General features: G+C 43.0%; 1 protein-coding gene and 1 long non-coding RNA gene across 4 annotated transcripts in view; one reads left to right on the top strand and one right to left on the bottom strand.

The window, feature by feature from the left end:
• LOC116400101 (ras and Rab interactor 2-like) overlaps positions 1-20,029 on the bottom strand; it is a 54,102-nt gene that overhangs the window by 12,293 nt on the left and 21,780 nt on the right. For all 3 annotated transcript variants that reach the window (XM_031877762.1, XM_031877761.1, XM_031877763.1), the window contains 5 exons: positions 19,779-19,974; positions 19,034-19,145; positions 16,922-16,994; positions 15,214-15,305; positions 348-1,979 (listed from right to left, as the gene is read on the bottom strand). In XM_031877762.1, coding sequence (XP_031733622.1) covers positions 348-1,979; positions 15,214-15,305; positions 16,922-16,994; positions 19,034-19,145; positions 19,779-19,974 — 2,105 coding nt within the window. The remainder of the gene's footprint in view (positions 1-347; positions 1,980-15,213; positions 15,306-16,921; positions 16,995-19,033; positions 19,146-19,778; positions 19,975-20,029) is intronic.
• Positions 13,936-15,820, top strand: LOC116400103 (uncharacterized). Its single transcript, XR_004213888.1, has 3 exons — positions 13,936-14,379; positions 14,554-14,657; positions 15,101-15,820. It is a non-coding gene; the product is annotated as an uncharacterized LOC116400103 (long non-coding RNA).

A 20,029-nucleotide genomic window follows, 5' to 3' on the forward strand; every position in this document is an offset into this window, starting at 1 on the left:
TCTAAGATTCCTCCATGAATACATCACATCATTTACACTTCCTAAAAGTAATCACTAAAATATTAGCAAACGCATGCAGAAATGACTCCCATCACCATCCTTGTTGAGTTGAGTACGAGGTCACAATGCTTAAAAAAATGTTTTGCATTTGATTGTTGCAATCGAGCAGTCCCAGCATTTCAGCAGTTGACCAAACGGTTAAGCACACGACATACTGACAGCCACGATTACTATTGTTAAAGCATTCAGCCGAATTGTTTTCAGTTATCTGTAGTACACGAGCCACGGCTACTAAAATAACAACAGTATGGGTTAAAGATGGTGGAACTGTTTCATTTGGTACTCACCGATCTGGTCTTCAGGAATGAGGCTCTCGATTGGTGGCTCCAATTCGGAGCTCTGTCTCAGGTAGCTCTTCATCTGAGTGATAAACTGGCGGAGAGTCTGCATCAGCTCCAGTCCGGAGGCGTAGCCCTGCCAGGGCTGCGTGCCCGCACCCTCGCCCATGTAGCTCAGGTAGTCCTGCACCAGGCAGCCGAAGTACGAGCCTTTGTCCCTGGACAGCTCCACCACCCTGCGGATCGCCCTCTTCTCAGGCGTCAGCAGCGAGTTAAACACGCCGCTCATCTTACGCAGCTGCCCTCGCAGTGCCCTCTGCAGGACCAACGCGCCGGCGCTGGGGCGCCGCTTCAGGCGGTGGCCCGGCGGCACCATGGTCAGGTCCTGGTCTTGCTCCTGGTCGCTCTCGAGGCCGACACCATAGTCGTGGTCCTCTTCGTCGTCGTCATCCTCATCTTCATCGTCGTCCTCCGTGCTGCAGCAGGGCAGATGGGATGGTGGGAGCGAGAGGGGAAGGTGGGTGTTAAAGTCAGCCACCGTCGGGGGACTGGGGTCATGCAGAGCAGGAAGGAAGGAGGCTGAGGACTGGGAGAAATCCAGAGAGTCTGAGGAATCGGTAGAGAGGCTCATGTCACTTAGCCGCTGACCGCCACCGCTGCATTCCTCATCTGCTTCTTCTTCGTCTTCTCCTGTCACATCTGCCTGCTTGCTTGTTGTCATCAGCATGGGGTCTGGAGGACTACTGGATTCCTGGGCGGGGGTACTGGTGGCATTACGCTGAGACAGCTTGGCCCTCATGATAGCCCTCTCAATAGTCTGTTCCTCCAGTGCCAAATGACACTGGGCATCCTCCTGGCTGGATGATGGTGAGGCCTTCGCCTGACGGGGAGAGGAGAGGGATGACAGAGAGATGGCCAGAGAGGGCCGGGGGATGGATATAGGGGAGCTGATGTTGAGTCTCTTGGGTGGGGAGGATGAGGGGCTGATGCTTAGCGAGGAGCCCAGACGAGAAAGGAGGCTGCTGCCCCTCTCCCTCTCCTCCACCTTCTCCTTGGGGACATTGATCCAGGGGATCTTCTCTGGCATACTGCGCTGTCGGAGAGGAGCGGCTGAGCGTTGCGGCACAATGTGTGGTGGGGGTGGACGTGGAGGTGGAGACCGCCGCACACTGTCTGTAGACCTTATCTTCTGACTGGGGCTGGTTTGGCTGTTATCGTCCTGTAGCTCTGGGTTTCTGTCAAATCGCTGAAGTTCGTTTTGACCTGACTGGCTGCTGTCACTTTGATCTGAGATACAAACCTGAGGACTGTCTCCACAAGCGTGTTGAGTTTCCTTGTCGTCGGTTTCCAGGCCGTCGCTAACGGGTTCCTCCCTCAGGCCTTTCTTTGCTGTACCAGAGGGATTTGAGGTGGTGCTGTGGTCGCCATCTGGTTGGTGAACCTTTATGAAGAGGGGGTTGATGAAGCAAAGTGCTCCGTTGGACTGGCAACACTCGAGCTCTGATGGGGTGCGAGTTCGAAGCCGGGGACGCCCTGGAGAGATGGCCAAGGAGACAGGGGGAGGTGGTCTCTTGGGAGCAGCTATTCCTGAAAAGGAGACTGAGTCCTTCCTTCTGTGGCACGCCTGAGCATCCCAGAAACCTGAGTGAGACAGAGAGAGAAATCTCAATAATGTGGACAATAATATTACAACATGTTAGTGTCTGGGCCCCGTTCCATTCCTGGGGGTTAATATAGTAGTATGTGGTTTGAAGCAAACATTAGCTTGGCCAAACTTGGACTTCAGATTCTGTAGCTACAGATTCCGTAGCTACAGATTCTGTAGCTTTTTCAGACAAAATAATTAAAAGATTACTCCAATGTTGGACTCACGATGTATCAAAATTGATGCAGAAGAACCAGATGTAGCGTCTTTGTTCTTCCATGCATTGTTCTTCCTTGTCAATGCCCGGTGAATAAATTACCCGCAGTCGACTGCCGACAGTTCGGTTAGAGATTTCGGTGTAGTTTGCTAGTAGCAGCTAATGTAGCATGGCGCCTCTTGACTACCGTAGAGACCTCCAAATTCTTTAATTTTCATACTTATAGTCTTCAGGCCCAACGACACTGACTCAAGTGATCACTGGAGGACACATGTAAGACTTCACACAGACTATTAGGATGTAGTTGTACTCCCCAATACCTGCAAACAGACTTTAATGTGTAAAATTGGTGGAGTTCCCCCTTTAGCAAACAAAAATGTTAGGTGTTTTCAGTCAATAATGGGGCTTTTTTTGAAAGCATGAATTTCCGTCACTATTGAGGGCCAACAATTGGAGATGTAACAGTACATTCATTGTAAAGTGAGTACACACCACACTTTGGTTTGGTAAGCCCTGTGAACATTATAATTATAGTCAAATGCAGTCAATTTACAGTATGTTAGTAGGGCACACAAGAACATCTATTAATGCTTTGACACAAGCGCTAATGGTGCGTTCACCATTACGTTCACCATTGCGTTACATACAAAGTCTATGCACAGACGCGATGAGACGTCGGGCGAAGTCGCACAAATTTGCGTCAAACGCCCCAAATTTTCCAACTTCTGCAAAAAAATGGCGTGGCGCTGTGGCGCGATAGCCTATCAGCGTTGAGATGTTTCTCCTGTCATCACTGACTTCCTGCCGTTGTTGAATCAGGAAATAAATACTGTAGCCGTCTGTGTTCACCCAGAGCTCTACGATACCTCATATCAATAGAGACCGGACCAAACTATGTGTAGAAATGTGTGCGTGTGTGTAAACCTTGCGGAGAGAACTAACTAAACATGAATTCAGACTTTTTACAAATCGGCATCATTACGTAGTTATTTCGGAGTCCCTTGTTGTCTGTTTATTGCCGTTAAATCACAGCCAAATCTGTTTATTTTGGGTTCATACAGCTGTAGTAAACAGTCGACGTGTGGCTAGACAGAGCACAGAGCAGCAGCGACAGAGCAGCACATCACCAGCCTGTAGTGTGATAACCCGGAAGCAGGAACTTCCAACATGGCCATTCTGTGTGGAGATTGCAAACTCGCATACTCACAGTTAAGGGACGATTTTCCCCGCCTAGAGTCTGAAGTCCGGAAAAGGGAACAGCTGATCGACGGATTCGTATCCGTGGCGGCGGCCCAGGCAAAGCATATCTCATCTATGCAATCTCAACTGGTCTCGGACACTGCGGACACTGTTCCCTGGCTACCCGGCCCTGCGGAAGGGGAGGAGAGTCGGTCCTCTGACCACGAGCTGAGAGGACCTGCTATAGACCCGACCCATAGCTCATTTTTTGAGGATTTTCAGTCAGGATTTAGAAAGCATCATAGCACAGAGACAGCTCTGGTAAAAATAACTAATGACCTTCTAATTGCATCAGACAAAGGACTAGTCTCTGTTCTTGTCCTGTTAGACCTTAGTGCTGCATTCGACACTATAGACCATTACATCCTGTTGCAGAGACTAGAACATTATATTGGCATCAAGGGAACCGCACTGAATTGGTTTGGATCCTATTTATCAGATCGATCTCAGTTTGTTTATGTAAACGATGAAGCCTCGATGAAGACCAACGTCAATTATGGAGTTCCACAAGGTTCTGTGCTTGGACCAATCTTGTTCACCTTATATATGCTTCCTTTAGGCAATATTATCAGAAAGCACTCTATAAACTTTCATTGTTATGCAGATGATACTCAATTATATATATTGATCAAACCAGATGAAACCAACCACTAAACTGCAAGCATGTCTTAAGGACATAAAAACCTGGATGACCTGCAGCTTCCTGATGTTAAAATCAGACAAAACTGAAGTTATTCTACTGGGCCCAGAGCACCTCCAAAATCGGTTGTCTGGTGATGTGGTTTCTCTGGATGGCATTGCGCTGGCATCCAGCAGCACTGTAAAGAATCTTGGAGTTACCTTTGATCAGGATTTGTCTTTTAACTCTCAGATAAAACTAATTTCTAGGACTGCCTTTTTTCACCTACGTAATATTTCAAAGATCAGGCACATCCTGTCTCAAGGTGATGCAGAGAAATTAGTTCATGCATTTGTTACCTCTAGACTAGATTACTGCAATTCCTTATTTTCAGGCTGCTCTAATAAGTCTCTGAAATTTCTCCAGTTGATTCAGAATGCTGCAGCTCGTGTACTAACAAGAACTAAGAAAAGAGATCATATTACTCCTGTATTAGCTCCCCGTAAAATCTAGAATAGAATTTAAAATCCTTTTACTTACCTACAAATCCCGAATTGGTCAGGCACCATCATATCTTAAAGAGCTTATAGTACCATACTGCCCTACTAGAGAGCTGCGCTCCATTAATTCAGGGTTACTTGTGGTTCCTAGAGTCTTAAAAAGTAGGATGGGAGCCAGAGCCTTCAGTTATCAAGCACCTCTTTTGTGGAACCAGCTTCCCGTTTTAGTCCGGGGGGCAGACACACTCACCACATTTAAGAGTAGGCTTAAGACTTTCCTTTTTGATAGTGCTTATAGTTAGGGCTGGCTCAGGTTTGCCTTGGACCGGCCCTTAGACAAACTGGTATAGGCAAAAACTACAGGGGGACTTCCTTAGGATACACTGAGCACCTCTCTCCTCCTCTTCTTCACCTCTGTCTGTATGCATTGATGTCCCATTAATGCTCATTACTAACTTTACTTCTTCCCCGGAGTATTTGTGCTTTCTCGCCTCACAGGTTCCCATGACCCCAGTTTTATCTGGACGCTGGTCCTTCCACCAGCCATGGCCCTGCTGACATCTACTACGATCTTCATTATTAACATTATTAATCCTATTACCGATACCATTAATGCACAGTACTGACTTTGTCTCTTCCCCGGAGTCCTTGTGCTTTCTCTCCTCACAGGTTTCCATGGAGCATGGTTTCATCTGGACCCTGGTCCATCCCTCCTACCATGGCCCTGCTGACTCCAACTGCTAATATTACCTTTATTATTACTCACATTGCTAATTCATATTACCGATACCATTAATGCACATTATTGACCTGCTTCTTCACCAGTGTCTCTGTGCTTTCTCGCCTCACAGGTTCCTGTGTATCCGGGTTATACCTGGACCAGGTCTTGCCTCCTGCCGTGGTTCTGTTATACATTGAATGTGCTGTAATTACATTGAATGTGCTGTAATTCACTTATCCTGTTCCACACATGACATCTATTGCACTTCTGTCCATCCTGGGAGAGGGATCCCTCTTCTATTGCTCTCCCACAGGTCTCTTCCTCTTTTCTCCCCGTTAAAGGGGTTTTTTGGGGGAGTATTTCCTGTTCCGATGTGAGGGTCCCGGGACAAGAGGATGTCAAATGTGTACATATTGTAAAGCCCTCTGAGGCAAATTTGTAATTTGTGATTTTGGGCTATACAAAAATGAATTGAATTGAATTGAATTGAATTGAATAGACACAGTGAATACAGCTTGATAAAATCCACGGAGCTCCTCTGGACAATGTTATGAACCCAGTCATGACGGCGTTTAGTTTCCCGTGATATCTGGGACAACACGTACTAAGCAGAAATAGGTTATTTTTTCCATGGTTAATGGCGGATAGTTGAACGGCTTCCGGCGCATCCAGCGCGATTCACGTGAATGAACACAAATAGACCCCGGCGAGACTGGCGGCGCGAATGACGCGATTAATGCGGCACGAATGGTGTGAACACGGCATTACCCTAACCCAGGGGTCGGCAACCTGCGGCTCGCGAGCCGCATGCGGCTCTTCAGCCCCTCTGTTGCGGCTCCCTGAGTCTACATCAGGGGTCCCCAACTGGCGGACCGGATCCGGACCCAAGACCTAAATCCGATAGATAATTCTGAATTATACATATTAGGCACTGAGTTTATACTTTAACCGGCGCTTCTTATTCAGCCGTTACGGCACTTGTTCGGCGGTGCAGGAAACACACCGACCAATGCATTGCAAATCACATCACCTGATGCAGCTCAGCCAATCAAATATGAGTATTCTGACAAGTTTCCTGACTCCAGCGAGGTTTACACACACGTGACTCACGTGACTGAGACGAGGAAATAGAAAGAAGAGCAGGAACATTGCGCTAATCGAAGAAGTTATCTCGCATGACGTTCTCCAAAAAGAGAAACATGTTCAGAGAGAATATAATTTATAAGCAAGAATGAACAGAATCTTATGTTAATTATTCCCACAGGCAGTTAAATCCTCTACACCTGTCAAGCGCTCTTCCCTGCAGGTGGCTAATCATGATTTTCAGACCCCCGCCCTCTGTAAACTATCAATGGATAAATCCAAAAAAAGAAAAGTCACGGAGGAAAATAGAGTTTAACTCTGCGTTGATGTCTTCATTTGCTTTCACTGCCAACGATGCTGACTTACCTGTATGCTTCCAGAACAAGCACACAGCATTTGCCTAAAAGTGTCACGCTGGAGATGAGCGAAAAAGAGCGATTTCTCAGCTGCTGCAGCAAACTGAGCTCTTTGATATTGTTATAACAGGTAAAATTGCAATAAAATGTCAAGAATTGTCTTTATTCTTGTTCTATATTTTCATAAATACAACAAACTATAGTTTTTGTATATATAATATAACCAGTGGCGGGCCGTGCATTTTATACCTGGGCCTTCACTGCTGTCCTGCAGCTGAAATACCACCTTATAACCACATGATGGCGCCACAGCTATTCATTTTTAAGGCTGTAACTATGTACATCTTCGTATTAAACCGTTCGGTACGAGTCGTCTGAATAATGCTAGAGCATTTAGAAAATGCAAAAGCCTAAATTCAGGAAAATATAATGTTCTCAGCTGGTCTGGCTGTGGGATCCGCCATCATTCCTTAATGACAAGCCGCGACCCAAAGAGATTATCATAGGATTTTACTTTCACAACTTGAACATTGAACGTACTGCTCTGCAATGTCTTTCCTCATCTCAGCCCACTGTGTCACGGTGTGTTTTACATCTCACTCGGGTCAGAATGCCCATATTTGATTGGCTGAGCTGCATCACGTGATGTGATTCACTACCCACCAGCCTCTGCTGTTAAGTTTCGTTTCACGATAGTCACGTGCTCGCCCACTGACCAATCACAGCGCACTCTGCACCTCGCGGCAGAGCTACACATGGACACTGAGCGGCATGTAATGCTGACGTCATTATAGGCCGGCGCGCAGGTGCTGACACATCAAAGAATACGCCCAACATGTCAAACTAAAGATCTGATTGGTTGAACACTATGACAATCAACAATATCATCCCCATTCACTTAAACTGCACATGGATTCACTTGTGAGTCTGCAGGCCTCTGCCTCTCTTCTTACCTAGAGACACAGAGGTGAAATCTGATTGGATACAAGCTCTACTTAAAACAAGCGGCACTGGAAGCAGAGCAACTGAGGAAGACAGTAGCTGTGCAATGAGAAAATAAGATAATGGGAAAAATATTATTGTAAATTATAATACATGTAGTGTATTTATGAAAAATTATTAAATTAGAAAATAGATATAACTTTGTGATTCTGTTTAGGCCAGCAGAGAAGGCCTTGCAGGCCCTGACGGCCCGCCACTGAATATAACTATATATAAAACTTTCTAAGCTATGATATCAAATAGCTTTTGCGGCTCCAGACACATTTTATTTGGTGGTAAATAGGGCAAAATGGCTCTTTGGATAGAAAAGGTTGCCGACCCCTGTCCTAACCCAACAACACTGGCCCAGATCATAGCATCAAAGTGGAAAGCAGCAGTCAAAAACATTTATTGGCAAAGATTTGTCCGAAAAAAGCTCCACTGAACACGCAAACTCATGTGTGATGGCATCACCTAGGAAGGTCAATGACTGGTCCTAGTATAAAACAGACTCCCCTTAGTGCAGTAGCGGGCCGTGCATTTTATACCTGGGCCTGCACTCACTGCACCTACAAACACACTATGAGTGCAGATACATGAATACCCACATGACGGGATGCGGCGGCATTAACGAACAATGCATATAGTCAAAATCAATTCAGCTAAAACACGCATTCCACCACACACTCAAGAGCACGGGCCATTCAACTATTATTCATATCAGAGGGAACAATATTACCCATATCATGAAAACGACACCATAGACAAATTAACAGAGCGGTAACTTTCCCATCACTCCCTCCAGGAAATACATGACTCCATAGTTCTTGTTACTGACGGATTTATTCGTCTGTCAACACCGAGAGGAATGTGCAGTTAAACACTAAGGCTTAGTGTTTAACTGCACATTCAGGCTGGGTGAAAGCAATAGAAGATATGACAGCCCCTACTTACCCTGCTTGAATTGGTTAGCCGAATGTGTTTACCTATGGTTTTAAAAGTCCCAGCTTCCAGTGGGGCTCGCTCTCTTTTCTTTCACATTACTTTACTTTACATAACCTTTCACTACATTATCCACAAACATCCAAATGATGACAGTATTTCACTGACAACGCACTTCTGTTATAGTACATAACTTATGTCTTTTGTATTTGTCTTTTTGTGTCCGTTCCAGTTTTTGTCATGGCCCTCGAGCCGGGTTATGACAAATAACACTATATAACATATATATGACTGTATAAGCATATGCAAACGTTAGACTCCAACAGCAAGGATTGACTCAAACTAAGCTGTGCTATGCAACAGTGCGTGGCATCTAAAAACAATATATACTGAAAGATACATATCCTCTCCGAATGACTCAATACAAGTCCTGCAATTATAACAATCTCAAACCTCTAAATGCTGCCTCGTGCAAAATCACTACAGACTGGGAGGCTCAGCCTGTCAGGGGACAAAAACTCTCAAACTACTGTAACACAAGTATTTGTTGGAACCTTTAGTCCAAGCTGTACCAGACAGAGCAAAACAAGACAGACGAACAACAGTGGGAACAATATGGCATAAGGAACACCAGTACCAGACACAGAGCAGCTCGTTCACACACCCAACAGAGCAGAAAAGGACTCACTGTGATCCCAAAGCTCAAAGACACACAGACGAGCAGTTGATCTCAGGCGCTCCAACTTCTCTTCACAGTGCTGATAGCGTTAGCAGAGGACAGAACCGCTGCGTCTGAACAAGCTGAAACTGGACTAACTACTCTGGCTCACTCATGCTCAATCTGTGTTCTGACTCACTCCTGTTAATGGGAGTGTGGGCGGGCTGTAGGCGTAGTATTCCCGCCTCCCTTTCTCCCTCCCTCCCTCCTTTTCCATTGAAGTTGCATGGTCCGACATGTGTTACAGATATTTCATAATTCGTTTTTCCTGATACCTCTGATTTCGTGGAATGGTTTGGATGATTCAGTTACACACAGGCTGCCGTCCAGTGTGTAAACACGTATACTTGCACACCAGCGACTGAAAGGAACACTGTTTCCTATTGTTGGTACAAACACTGGGAAAGTTCAAGGTTAACAAGAGCGGCTTGTAGCGACATACGTGTGACAGCTGAACTGCAGCCAAAAATAGACAGAGCTAACACACTGTACAGTATTTAGCATATTGTTCAACATGACTATAAAAGAGGCACTTGTCAAGTTTAATATTCTTCACACGTCCACCTGTGTAACTCTATGCCAATAGTTCATATTGAAGTGGTGGATTATCTTTGTAAATGCCTGTGCAAATAGTTCAGAAGATGTTTGACTCCTGACTTCTAGGAGATGAAGCAAACCTGCAGCAGAGCAAAGTAAAGTAGATCTTATTGATCCCTGCCTTGTTCACAGGAACTTCTACTGTAGCTGCAGAGGATAATACTTGGATCCAAACCTGTTTCTCTAACCTTTTCACAATGCAAAAAAAAAAGAAATGAAGCTGGAGTGAAACGTCATTCTTGGAAACAGTAGTTTAACAAATAATCTCAAACTCCACTTACAGCTTCTTCTGCAGCTTTCAACTGCATCTAGTAACCATCATGGAGACAATATAATTCTAGTTATTTGAAGATTCCCAGTTCACTTTTTGAAAGACTATGCCTCAAGGAAAGTTTATTCTGTTGTTGAGGTTGCAGTAATTTGACACATGTTCTTGCCTCTGTTATGCTACTTAATTAAAGCCACATTGCTGATCTAGCTTTAGAAAGAAAAATATCAAAGTAGCAAAAATGTACCACCCACCTGTTCAGTAAAAATACAACTACAAAAAACTGTTGGCAGCCTACAGTGACCCAGAATAACGACATTGACAAAGAAATTGTATTTTATGTGGATCAGTCACATCTGGCTGATACCTGATCCACTTAAATAAGGTCAGTATCAGCCCTGCTACCATTGTACTGCATCACCTCTGTCAAAATCAACTTCATAGCTAATATTTCAGTTTCATTTGGGTTTAATCCAGTGGCGGCTGGCCAATAGAGGGCCATGGGGCCTGGCCCCACCTTGAGCAAAAAAATAAAATTATGATCATAATAAATTATACAAATTGTCAATATTTGTGTTTTTGAACTATGGAATGTACCCAGTAATATGTGCAAAATATATGCTTTTCCTGCTCGTCCTCTCCGCCTGTGTGCACGACACATCTCAGAAGGCGCAGCTAAGGGCCAAACGAATTTGGCCCAAAAGAGGCGAGTCTATGAAGCAGTTTAGCCAATTGCTGATTAAAGATATAAATGAGTGACATACAATTTAGCCAATCAGCGCCCTCAAATAGATTCAGCTTTAGGCCAAAATGATTTGGCCCAAAGCTGCGCGTTCTCGTCAGGAGAAGTCTCTACAGGCGAGCACTACTCCTCTAAGTCTCGTTTGAGATGAGAACTTTGGCAGAGAAACTGAAGTGAAAGAGCTGATCCCAGATCAGCCTGACCTCACAATCAGACAGCAGACTAGCGGGAAAGGGAAGCAGTCCATCTTCTGTACTAGCTGAACACCAGACAGGTTTGGCTAGCTGGATGCAGTCATGCTAATAACTTATTTAGCTTTTTAAAACAACGGGGACAGATCCAGCACGGACAGTTAGGGAGTGAGGGATGAGGAGGTAAGGAAACATGAGAACACCAGGGTAGGGAGTGAGGGATGAGGAGGTAAGGAAACATGAGAACACCAGGACACACATGGAGAACTCTGTCAAGCTACATATTAGGCAAAGTGAACATCTTTTCTTCTACGTAGTTGTCCTCAGTCCAGCGTTGGAAATGGCAAAGGGCAAAAGGGCAAAGGGCAAAACTGCCCCTAAGAAATATCATTTTGCCCCTGATATCACTAGGAGAGGGGCAAAAAATGCCCCCGAGCTTTCCTGTAATAATAATGATAATTTAATGAACTTGTCAAAAACATCGTAGCCTATATGACCCGGTCCAGTTGGCATAGCATGGTTTTGATTTTCGCCTTGACTGATGTTGTGTGTGCGTGAAGAACCGAACGTTCTAAACAAATACATAAATGGAGCGCTTCTTAATCAGACCTGTGAGTGCGAGACTGCGGTCAACTCAGCAGATACTTACATTGTAGTGCACCTATATGCTGAAATTAACGTTAAACGCATTTAAACGGCACAGATCGAGAGCGAGCTTTGAAAGTTAGTGAAAAGATTAACGTGAGACAACATCTGGTTTCTTCAGACGAACATCCGGTTTTCAGAATAAGACGCCAACAAAGTATACATATTGCATAATGGAAATTAGATTAAATGAATTATATTCACATGAAGTATAAAACATGCTACCTGCATCTCGTGAGTTAAAAAGGGAAAATACACCTAAATTGTGCGTAAAGGGTCTTTATTCTTTGATTTGAGGGTTGCTGGTAATGAATAATACCTGACTGACAGTCAATTAAGATATTTTACTAAGCAACAACTCTGAACTGAATTTGTACCTTCAAATGGCACATTTTTTTAATTTTTAAGGTGCTATAAAAATGTTTCTCAAAAATTCCACACAATGACTAATGCAGATGTTCAGGACAAAAATGGGTAATATCACAATATTTGAGGCGCTACAAAAATATCTTTCTCAATAATTCCATACAATGACTGATGTATATGTAATCAAGGCATCGTTGACTTAATAATTGTTAATAGTTGTTTAAAAAATGTAATAATAACAAGAAATAACCACAAAGAAATAAGAATAAATTGAATATGATTGTCTGATTTATGTTTGTTTTTTGTTCAAAAAATCTAAGAAAACACTTTGAATCTGTAGACTACTGCCTAATAGTCTTATTATTGACATGATGACAATTGCTCATATACTGTAAGCCTAAATAAGTATATTTATTATTTTGAACAAAGGTTAAATGTTATTTCACAAGTTTCAAAAAGTGGCCCCAATTGTTTTTAAATGCCCCTGGATTTCAGTCAGTGGGGGCAAAAATTGCCCCCTAAAAAATATGTAAATTTCCTACCTTGCCTCAGTCTCATCTGCTTAACTTGGTCATGGAGGCATCAACATGTAATTGAGATGGTAAATTAACAGTGAAACCTCATCATAGCTTAATTTAACATCAGTATTCATAATTACACTTCATGCTTGCTTCTCCTGATCTTTACCTCCTATAACAAGGTCCATAGCGGCATCTCAATAAATAAACATGTTCTATTATATTAGGTTATATTTTATAGATATAGATATACATATCTATGTGTGTGTTTTATATTATACAGAATATTATTATAGGATATATATTATACTGAATATATATATATATATATATATTATACTGAATTCCCTGTGAGCGTGACAACAATAAGATGTCCTGACGTGTTTGTCAAAGTGTTATTTACTGCTTTTTTTCATGTTGGAATAAATGTTAAATATTTAACTGCAAAGTAGTAATACGTGTTTGATACTTTAATTTTTTTGTATTAAATCATTCTGGGATGTTTGCTGACATTGAAAGGATGGCCCTACCTAGAACATGTTACACCAGCCGCCACTGGTTTCATCTAATTATGACAAATTAACAATAAACCTAGGGCTGGCTAATATCCCAGTGTATCCGCGTGTGGGGGGGCTCTATAGTGGCCAACAGCACTCTGACTGGTTAAACTTCAGCTTCTCATACTTTAGGTTGGTCATTTGAACTTTATAACAAATAGATGTGCCTTCAAAAAGCCATCACAAAGATAACAAACTGCCTCCTAAGCGCTACTGTGATTACAGGTGGAGAGCCACATAACAGGTAATATGACACCGTGGGTACGTCAGAGTCAACAGTGCTCTTTTCTCTTCTTTACCAGCCATTGATGTGGCTTGCATGTACGTCAGAACTGCCTTTCTCTCGGCCGCTTAAAGCACCTTCATAGACACAAAATCCACCATTGTGTCAGCGCGCTAAACAGGAACCCTTTATAAATGAATGAAAGAAAGAGAGACTGACAAAAAAATAGAAAGAAAGTGTATGTCTGGTGTGATGTCATGAGAGGGAGGGTCATCAACGGGAGATACATCCCCTCCCGGTGGTTGCAGCAAGGACTAGAACCCATCATGGCATCGGGGTAATAAACTACAATTCCCATAGTCAGCAGGGCAGCCGGGGCCAAGGCGGCGGCCCAGCTGAAAGAGAGGGGACTGATTACCCGGGAGAGGTTGGTGTGGGAACAAGGAAGCAAATGTTTGGAGAGAGGAGGACAGGAGCGCACAAGGAGGAAGAGAGTTTTATTTTACATTAAAGACAACAAACCCGAAGAAAACGGAAGATACTTATGTTTGGTTTTTGTAGCGGCTTTCGGCTGGAACGAAGTTTACCTTTTGTTTAAAGATTCTAAATATATTATTTTGAGTTAGAACACAACCGCTTGTTGTCTTCATTTATGCACCCACGCCTCACAAGCTGATCCCGACCTCTCAAGACATCACACTGGCAATCATTGGAGACGAATCATCGTGTGTCATCCTGAAGTCTTGAACAGGCTGTCAGGTCGAGGGACACTGGAAATGTCAGCCAAGAGTAATGATAGCTCGGAGATGAGTCACAGCACCCGAGCCTCAATGGACACAAAGGTCACTGACTGTGTTCTGAACAGGATACATCCACCAAAACCTACAGACTTTTAAAACTTGACTCAACTAAGGTAAAAAGTACAAGTTTGAAGATTTGTCAAAATAAAGTTTCTTTTAAGAAATAAAATGGATAAATAAAATGATTTTGGGATAATAACAACCACAGTCTTCTGTGGCAAAAATGACTTCACCCCCTTTGGTTAAAGATATATGAATGTAAATGCCCAACGTTCTTTCTTCCGCAGCTGGGAGGAAAGGAAAAAGCTCCAGAGGTACCCAGCTCTCGTCTGAGTCCATGCCCAGCTGAGCAGCACTGATTTGGGCCTGGAAGAGGCTTTTGTCCCTGGGGGTGAGTCATTCAGCACAGGCAAGCCAGTTAATCCTTCGAGCAAAGGGGGGCAATGTGGTTGAGAGTGGCTTTACAAGTGTCACGCCTCAGGGGATAAAAAAAACAACTCAATTTTTACACACAGCAGATGTGGGATGGAGTAACCCTAAGAGCCTGAGCGAAGTGCACACATCAGTTTAGCTGCAAAGAAACTGATGCAATTTTACCACTGATTGATTCAAACTGACTGGAGAAGTGTCTCTGTTGATGCAATAAGGAAGATTTATAATAAACACATCTAATGACAACACAGAGTGTGAAGCTATACATCTGCACAAAACCTTTAGTGACTTCTTTGCAGTGATTAAAATGTTATTGCAAACATTATAAGTTATAAGCAGAGGTAACCCTCTCAGCATGAAGTATCTATTGTGTTTTTATATATATTCTGTTTTCTGCTGCAGATACAATGAAGAAACTTCATCTTCATACAGTATTTCACCTTCAGCCTGCCATTAGCTCTCAGATTCCCCAAAATGCATGCTTGTTCCCAAAACATTCAAATTCCAGAACAAACCTGCTCCAAGTTTAGCAACCTCCTCCAGATCAGCAGACGTTGTGGCCGAGGAGATGGCTTCTGGCAGCTTCAGAGTGAAGGGCAACACATCCCTGAGAAAAGGAGAAGCGATTCGAATGAAAGGGAGAAAGGCTTGGTCAACAGAAAAAGGGAAAGAGGGCGGGACTGAACGCCTATTCCAAAATGTGTGTGAGTCACGGCGTTGGGAAAGGGTGTGTGGTGCATCTTCAACCACATAGCCGGAGGTAATACGGGCCAGTTGCTCTCCTCCCCGTGGGTCTGTTACAGACTCGGTTCAACAAAAAACGAGCGATCAAAGCTGGAAATTGTACCTACAGATTTGTGAAGGACATCATCTCTCAGTGAAACTTTGACACCGTTAACGTGAGAAATGACACCCTGAGGCCCAAAAAGTGACATGTACATGAAATGGAATTTAGGGTACTTAAAAAACAATGCAAAGTATTTTGACCAAATTAATACAGATAATAGAGATGAATAGAGTGTGAGTCATTAAAGCATGCAACGCTGTGTTTTTGACCTCTGAATTTGTGGGTCCATGTTTTGTTTGTCTCATGCACCACACCTAGAAATAAATAATCATCATCTAGAGCTGAGGTTAACTACAACAAGCTCATAACAGTAAACTCAACTTTGTTTTGCTAACATGGACTGTATATCAGAAGTGGACATAGTCGTCGTGACATCACCCATTGATTTGTGGACTGACGTTTTGAAGCCTCGAGGTCAGCATCCTGGACATCGCCATCTTGGATAATGGCCGTTTTGCAACCAACCAACGGATGTGACCATATTTGGACTGCGTAGAAGTGACGTTGTGACTCTGATAGTGGTAGCAACCCGTCAATAGCATTAGCCCTGCCCTTAAAGCAAACTCTGCTTTATGGTCTGTTTATTTATTTATTTATTGGTTTATTTGATAAGGGTCAGTGCACATTAATAAAAACAGTTATTAATGTGTTGGGGGGGGCACCGTGTTGGCTACCTCTGGTGTACAAAGAATACTGCTGTTAAAAAGCACCTTATGTGTTTAAAGTGTTTGTAAATCAAATGTTATTGCCCTTTTGTTCATATAGCAGTACTTTTAAAATAAAAGTGTGCAATACACTACTTTTGAATTAATTATTGAACTTTGTCATAACAATGCGATTAATCGCAAAAAATCCATGCGATTAATCGCGATTAAATATTTTAATCGTGGCCCAGTACTAATATTAATATAGTCTTTTGGACTGTACGATTATGGTTACTAAGTAGATTTAATTTCATATAGATACAGTATACATCATGTGTTTTGAGTATTGTTCTTTGTGCCCTATTTTTTATAAAAAATAAACTGTGCCCAAATATTCAACACATGGCAAATATCTGTATATGAATGGGTGGAAGAGAGTATCAGTGCTCCACAGATATAAGAACCAAGTTGATGGGACATTTTGAGCCCTAGTTATTTTACAAAAATATTCACAGTGTGTTTGCAAATTGGCACCATTAAAGTATGCTGAATGTGGTGTGGTCAGCCAGCTGGGGGCATCACCTTCAGGTCTCGCATGCCTCCAGTTTCAATATCTCTGATGTTGATAGAAGACTAGATAATGGTTTAGGTAATATATGTGTGTATTCAACATATCAGTGTGGTTTGCATGTCTCCCTGTGATCATGACTGATTCTGAGTGAGGAAACTCACCTACTGATGCAGCAGAAAGCCACCAGACGGAAAAGGTCTGCGAAGCTCAGGCCTGATCCCACCAGAGAGAAAGCTGTAGGAGCACAGAACAACCAGATCAACAAAGGAAAATCATGAAGAAAATTTAAATTGGTTTATAAACAGCTCCAACATATTCATCTTCATAATCCCTAAATACATTTGAACTCCTAAGAATAAAATAATACAGTTGGTATTATGAGTGTCACATAAATAATTGCAACAAATAGCAACAAGAATGACTAATCAGTTTGGTGAGTATTTTGTTGATTTATTTATTTGGTATTTTAATTGGTGCGCCAACGATGTATTTTAAAAAAAAAATTATGACACAAATACTTGGCAGGACGTATGCATGCGTCTTGTTAGCAATACACTGTCGTGACAGTCGAGGCTTGTTGCACTGATGGCATAGAAATAGACGGTTTGAGTAAAGTTTATATTATAAAGTGCATTATAATACTGAAAGAAAGGACTTGACGATACTGTAAAGGTATCTTAGGGATCAGAGTTCTGTCCAGCATGAACAGGAATGTATGATTACAATATTGAGCCAGCTCAACCTGCATCAAAGTGTTTCACTCACAGTGGTGTTGGTCTGAACACAGCCCTGCTACTCTCCGATCAGGTGACCCTAACCCATACACAATAGGATCAAATGTCCCATGCACTACTCTCAATACGGACTGTGTGGAATGGTTCACTAGGCCACTGATTGCAGCCAATGAAAGATTGCATACTGTGTTCCTCCAGCAGATTTCCAGTGTGACGTAACTTCTCTGTGCACATGCACACTTAATCAACTTTCAGGTTTCAAAATGATAAGTGGGGTTCTTGAGATATCGATCTTCGTTAAACATTCTTAATCCATTGTGCATTTCTCAAATCAAACTTCTGCAGAATAAAGGAAATGACAACAATCCCACTGACGAAGACATAATATGTTCTCACGAGAACTAACAGGTTGAGCATGAAGCATCTATCAATGAATTGACCACTGTGTTTTTTGTTCCTGTGTATCGTCCTCTTCAGGTTATAAGAGAGATAACAAAGACTACAGCCTACAACATTTTACCAGTAGTCAGCAAAAAAAAGGGAGAGTAAAGGCTGCAGTGGGCCGTGATTCACTTGCAACACATTCTCTCACTAGGTAAGCACTTGGAAATTCCAGTTTGTGTGTCAGCACACACATTCAGAGCAGTGAGATGTGTGTTTGAAAGCTTCAGGAAACCCCCATGTTTCAGGTAACTAAAGATAGAACAGAACAAAGAAGAAAAGAACATAGGATTTATTGATCTATTAATGTGGATGGAGGAGCAGAAAGCTAAACAAGTCACAGACAGAGATAGATACAGTATATGGAAGCCTCTGACACATAAGATGACATAACCCTCTAACTCCAGAGCACAGCCTCAATGAGAATACTGTGCAGACAACACTAAATCTTTCAGGTCATTTTATCCCTGGACTACTTTTCAAGGTCCGAAAAGGACGAGGGCTGCTGGTAGTCACAGGGGTAACCGATGCATGAGGCCCCCTAGAATGCTACTGACAGCGTTGTCGAGAACCGCTTATCGCTCGTTGACTCCAGGAAGGTGAACAAGAGTCGGGCTGTAAAGGCCCCCTGAAGCCCTGCCCCTGCACAGAGCGTGTCTAAAGTAAACTCATTGTGACAGCGCTGGTCCTTGGGTCCCCAGCAGTGTGAAGTAGAACGGATTAGCGGTTCTTGAGATATGCGAAGGACAAACACACTTACTTACAATCAGAGATTCCTTGCTTTGTAGTTAGACGTGGGTCATAATAATTGAAACTTGTATGATAATTGCAGGTTTCTGCAAACACTAAACGTGACTACTAAGTACTTTGTGCAAAGTCTAAGTCACGTTAATACAGCAGCTCGGTAATTCCAGCCGAGGATCATTTTCGCTATTGCCTTAAATCACAGCAAACCAAGGAGAGGTGAACACACACATTTTGATAACCTGTTCATATCGTTCCACTTTGTAATAGTTTGTGTTGCCAGAGGAGGAGGACTAACAAAACCTGTTTGGCAGCTTCACGCACTTCAAAGGAACAATAAAAACAGACACTTACTGTACTGGCTCTCCTTCACTGGGAAGTCTTTGACGGGAACCAAAGAGTCCTGGTTCATGCGTACAGATATGACTTTCCTCAGCAGGCTGCTCGACTTCCTCACCACAAATGTCTGCAGGCCAGAGGAGGAAACGCCATAACAAAAACAGATATACTGCAGTATTTACTCAAACAACTATGTCATTCTTCATGGAGTTCTGCTGACTGTCTTTTGAGAGATAAATGTCGTCTGTGTTGTCGTCTGTGCACTTCTTAATATTCTAAAGAGGGCAGCTACTTTATCGGGTTTTGAGCAATATTTGAATCCCGATGAGATCACAGTTGTGGAGATCAAACCACAAACTCCTGATGAAGCAGATTATGTTGCAAAAGAGGTGATGTCATTATGTTAAGTACAATAATTCTCAACACTTGTGACTGTATGTCTGGATTACAAAGAGAAAAGAGATTTTCCGGTTGAGAAAAAGAAATGCCAAATAGAGATATATAATAAATTATCGACAAACTTGTTTCCAGGTGATCAAGTGTGTCTCATACTTTCAGAGTACCTAAAACACTGTTGTTGGACTGTGTTGAGGATGAATTGATTGGTATCATTTTGTAGGCTGTAGTTTGTGGTGTATCGTATTGCATTAGACTGAGGAGGTGTTGAAGCTATTGTTTCTGCCTGTCTGCGTGGGTTAAGTGAACACTTTAAGTCAACAGTGTGGACTCGAGGAGTCCCAGTGGCTGCTGGTCCTTTTACCCCGGTGGGTTGGCTCTGCAGCACACGCGTGGCGTCCTGTTGGCTGAGGCCCAGCTGCAGCCACACGCCGTGTGTTAGCACCAGTCTGTCCAGAACACTGAGCCGCCGATGGAGGGAGTCGTAGCCCGAGTCTCTGGCTCCGATCCCAGCACAAGGGGATGCCTGTAGGAAGAGACCTCCCACCTCTTCGCCCAGTCTGAAAACAAAAATAAGACAAATAGGAAAAGTTCAATCCCTGTGATGTAGTTTCT

The sequence above is a fragment of the Anarrhichthys ocellatus genome, unplaced genomic scaffold, assembly GCF_004355925.1.
Source record: "Anarrhichthys ocellatus isolate YVR2014 unplaced genomic scaffold, GSC_Weel_1.0 scaffold147, whole genome shotgun sequence".
Lineage (NCBI taxonomy): Eukaryota > Metazoa > Chordata > Actinopteri > Perciformes > Anarhichadidae > Anarrhichthys > Anarrhichthys ocellatus.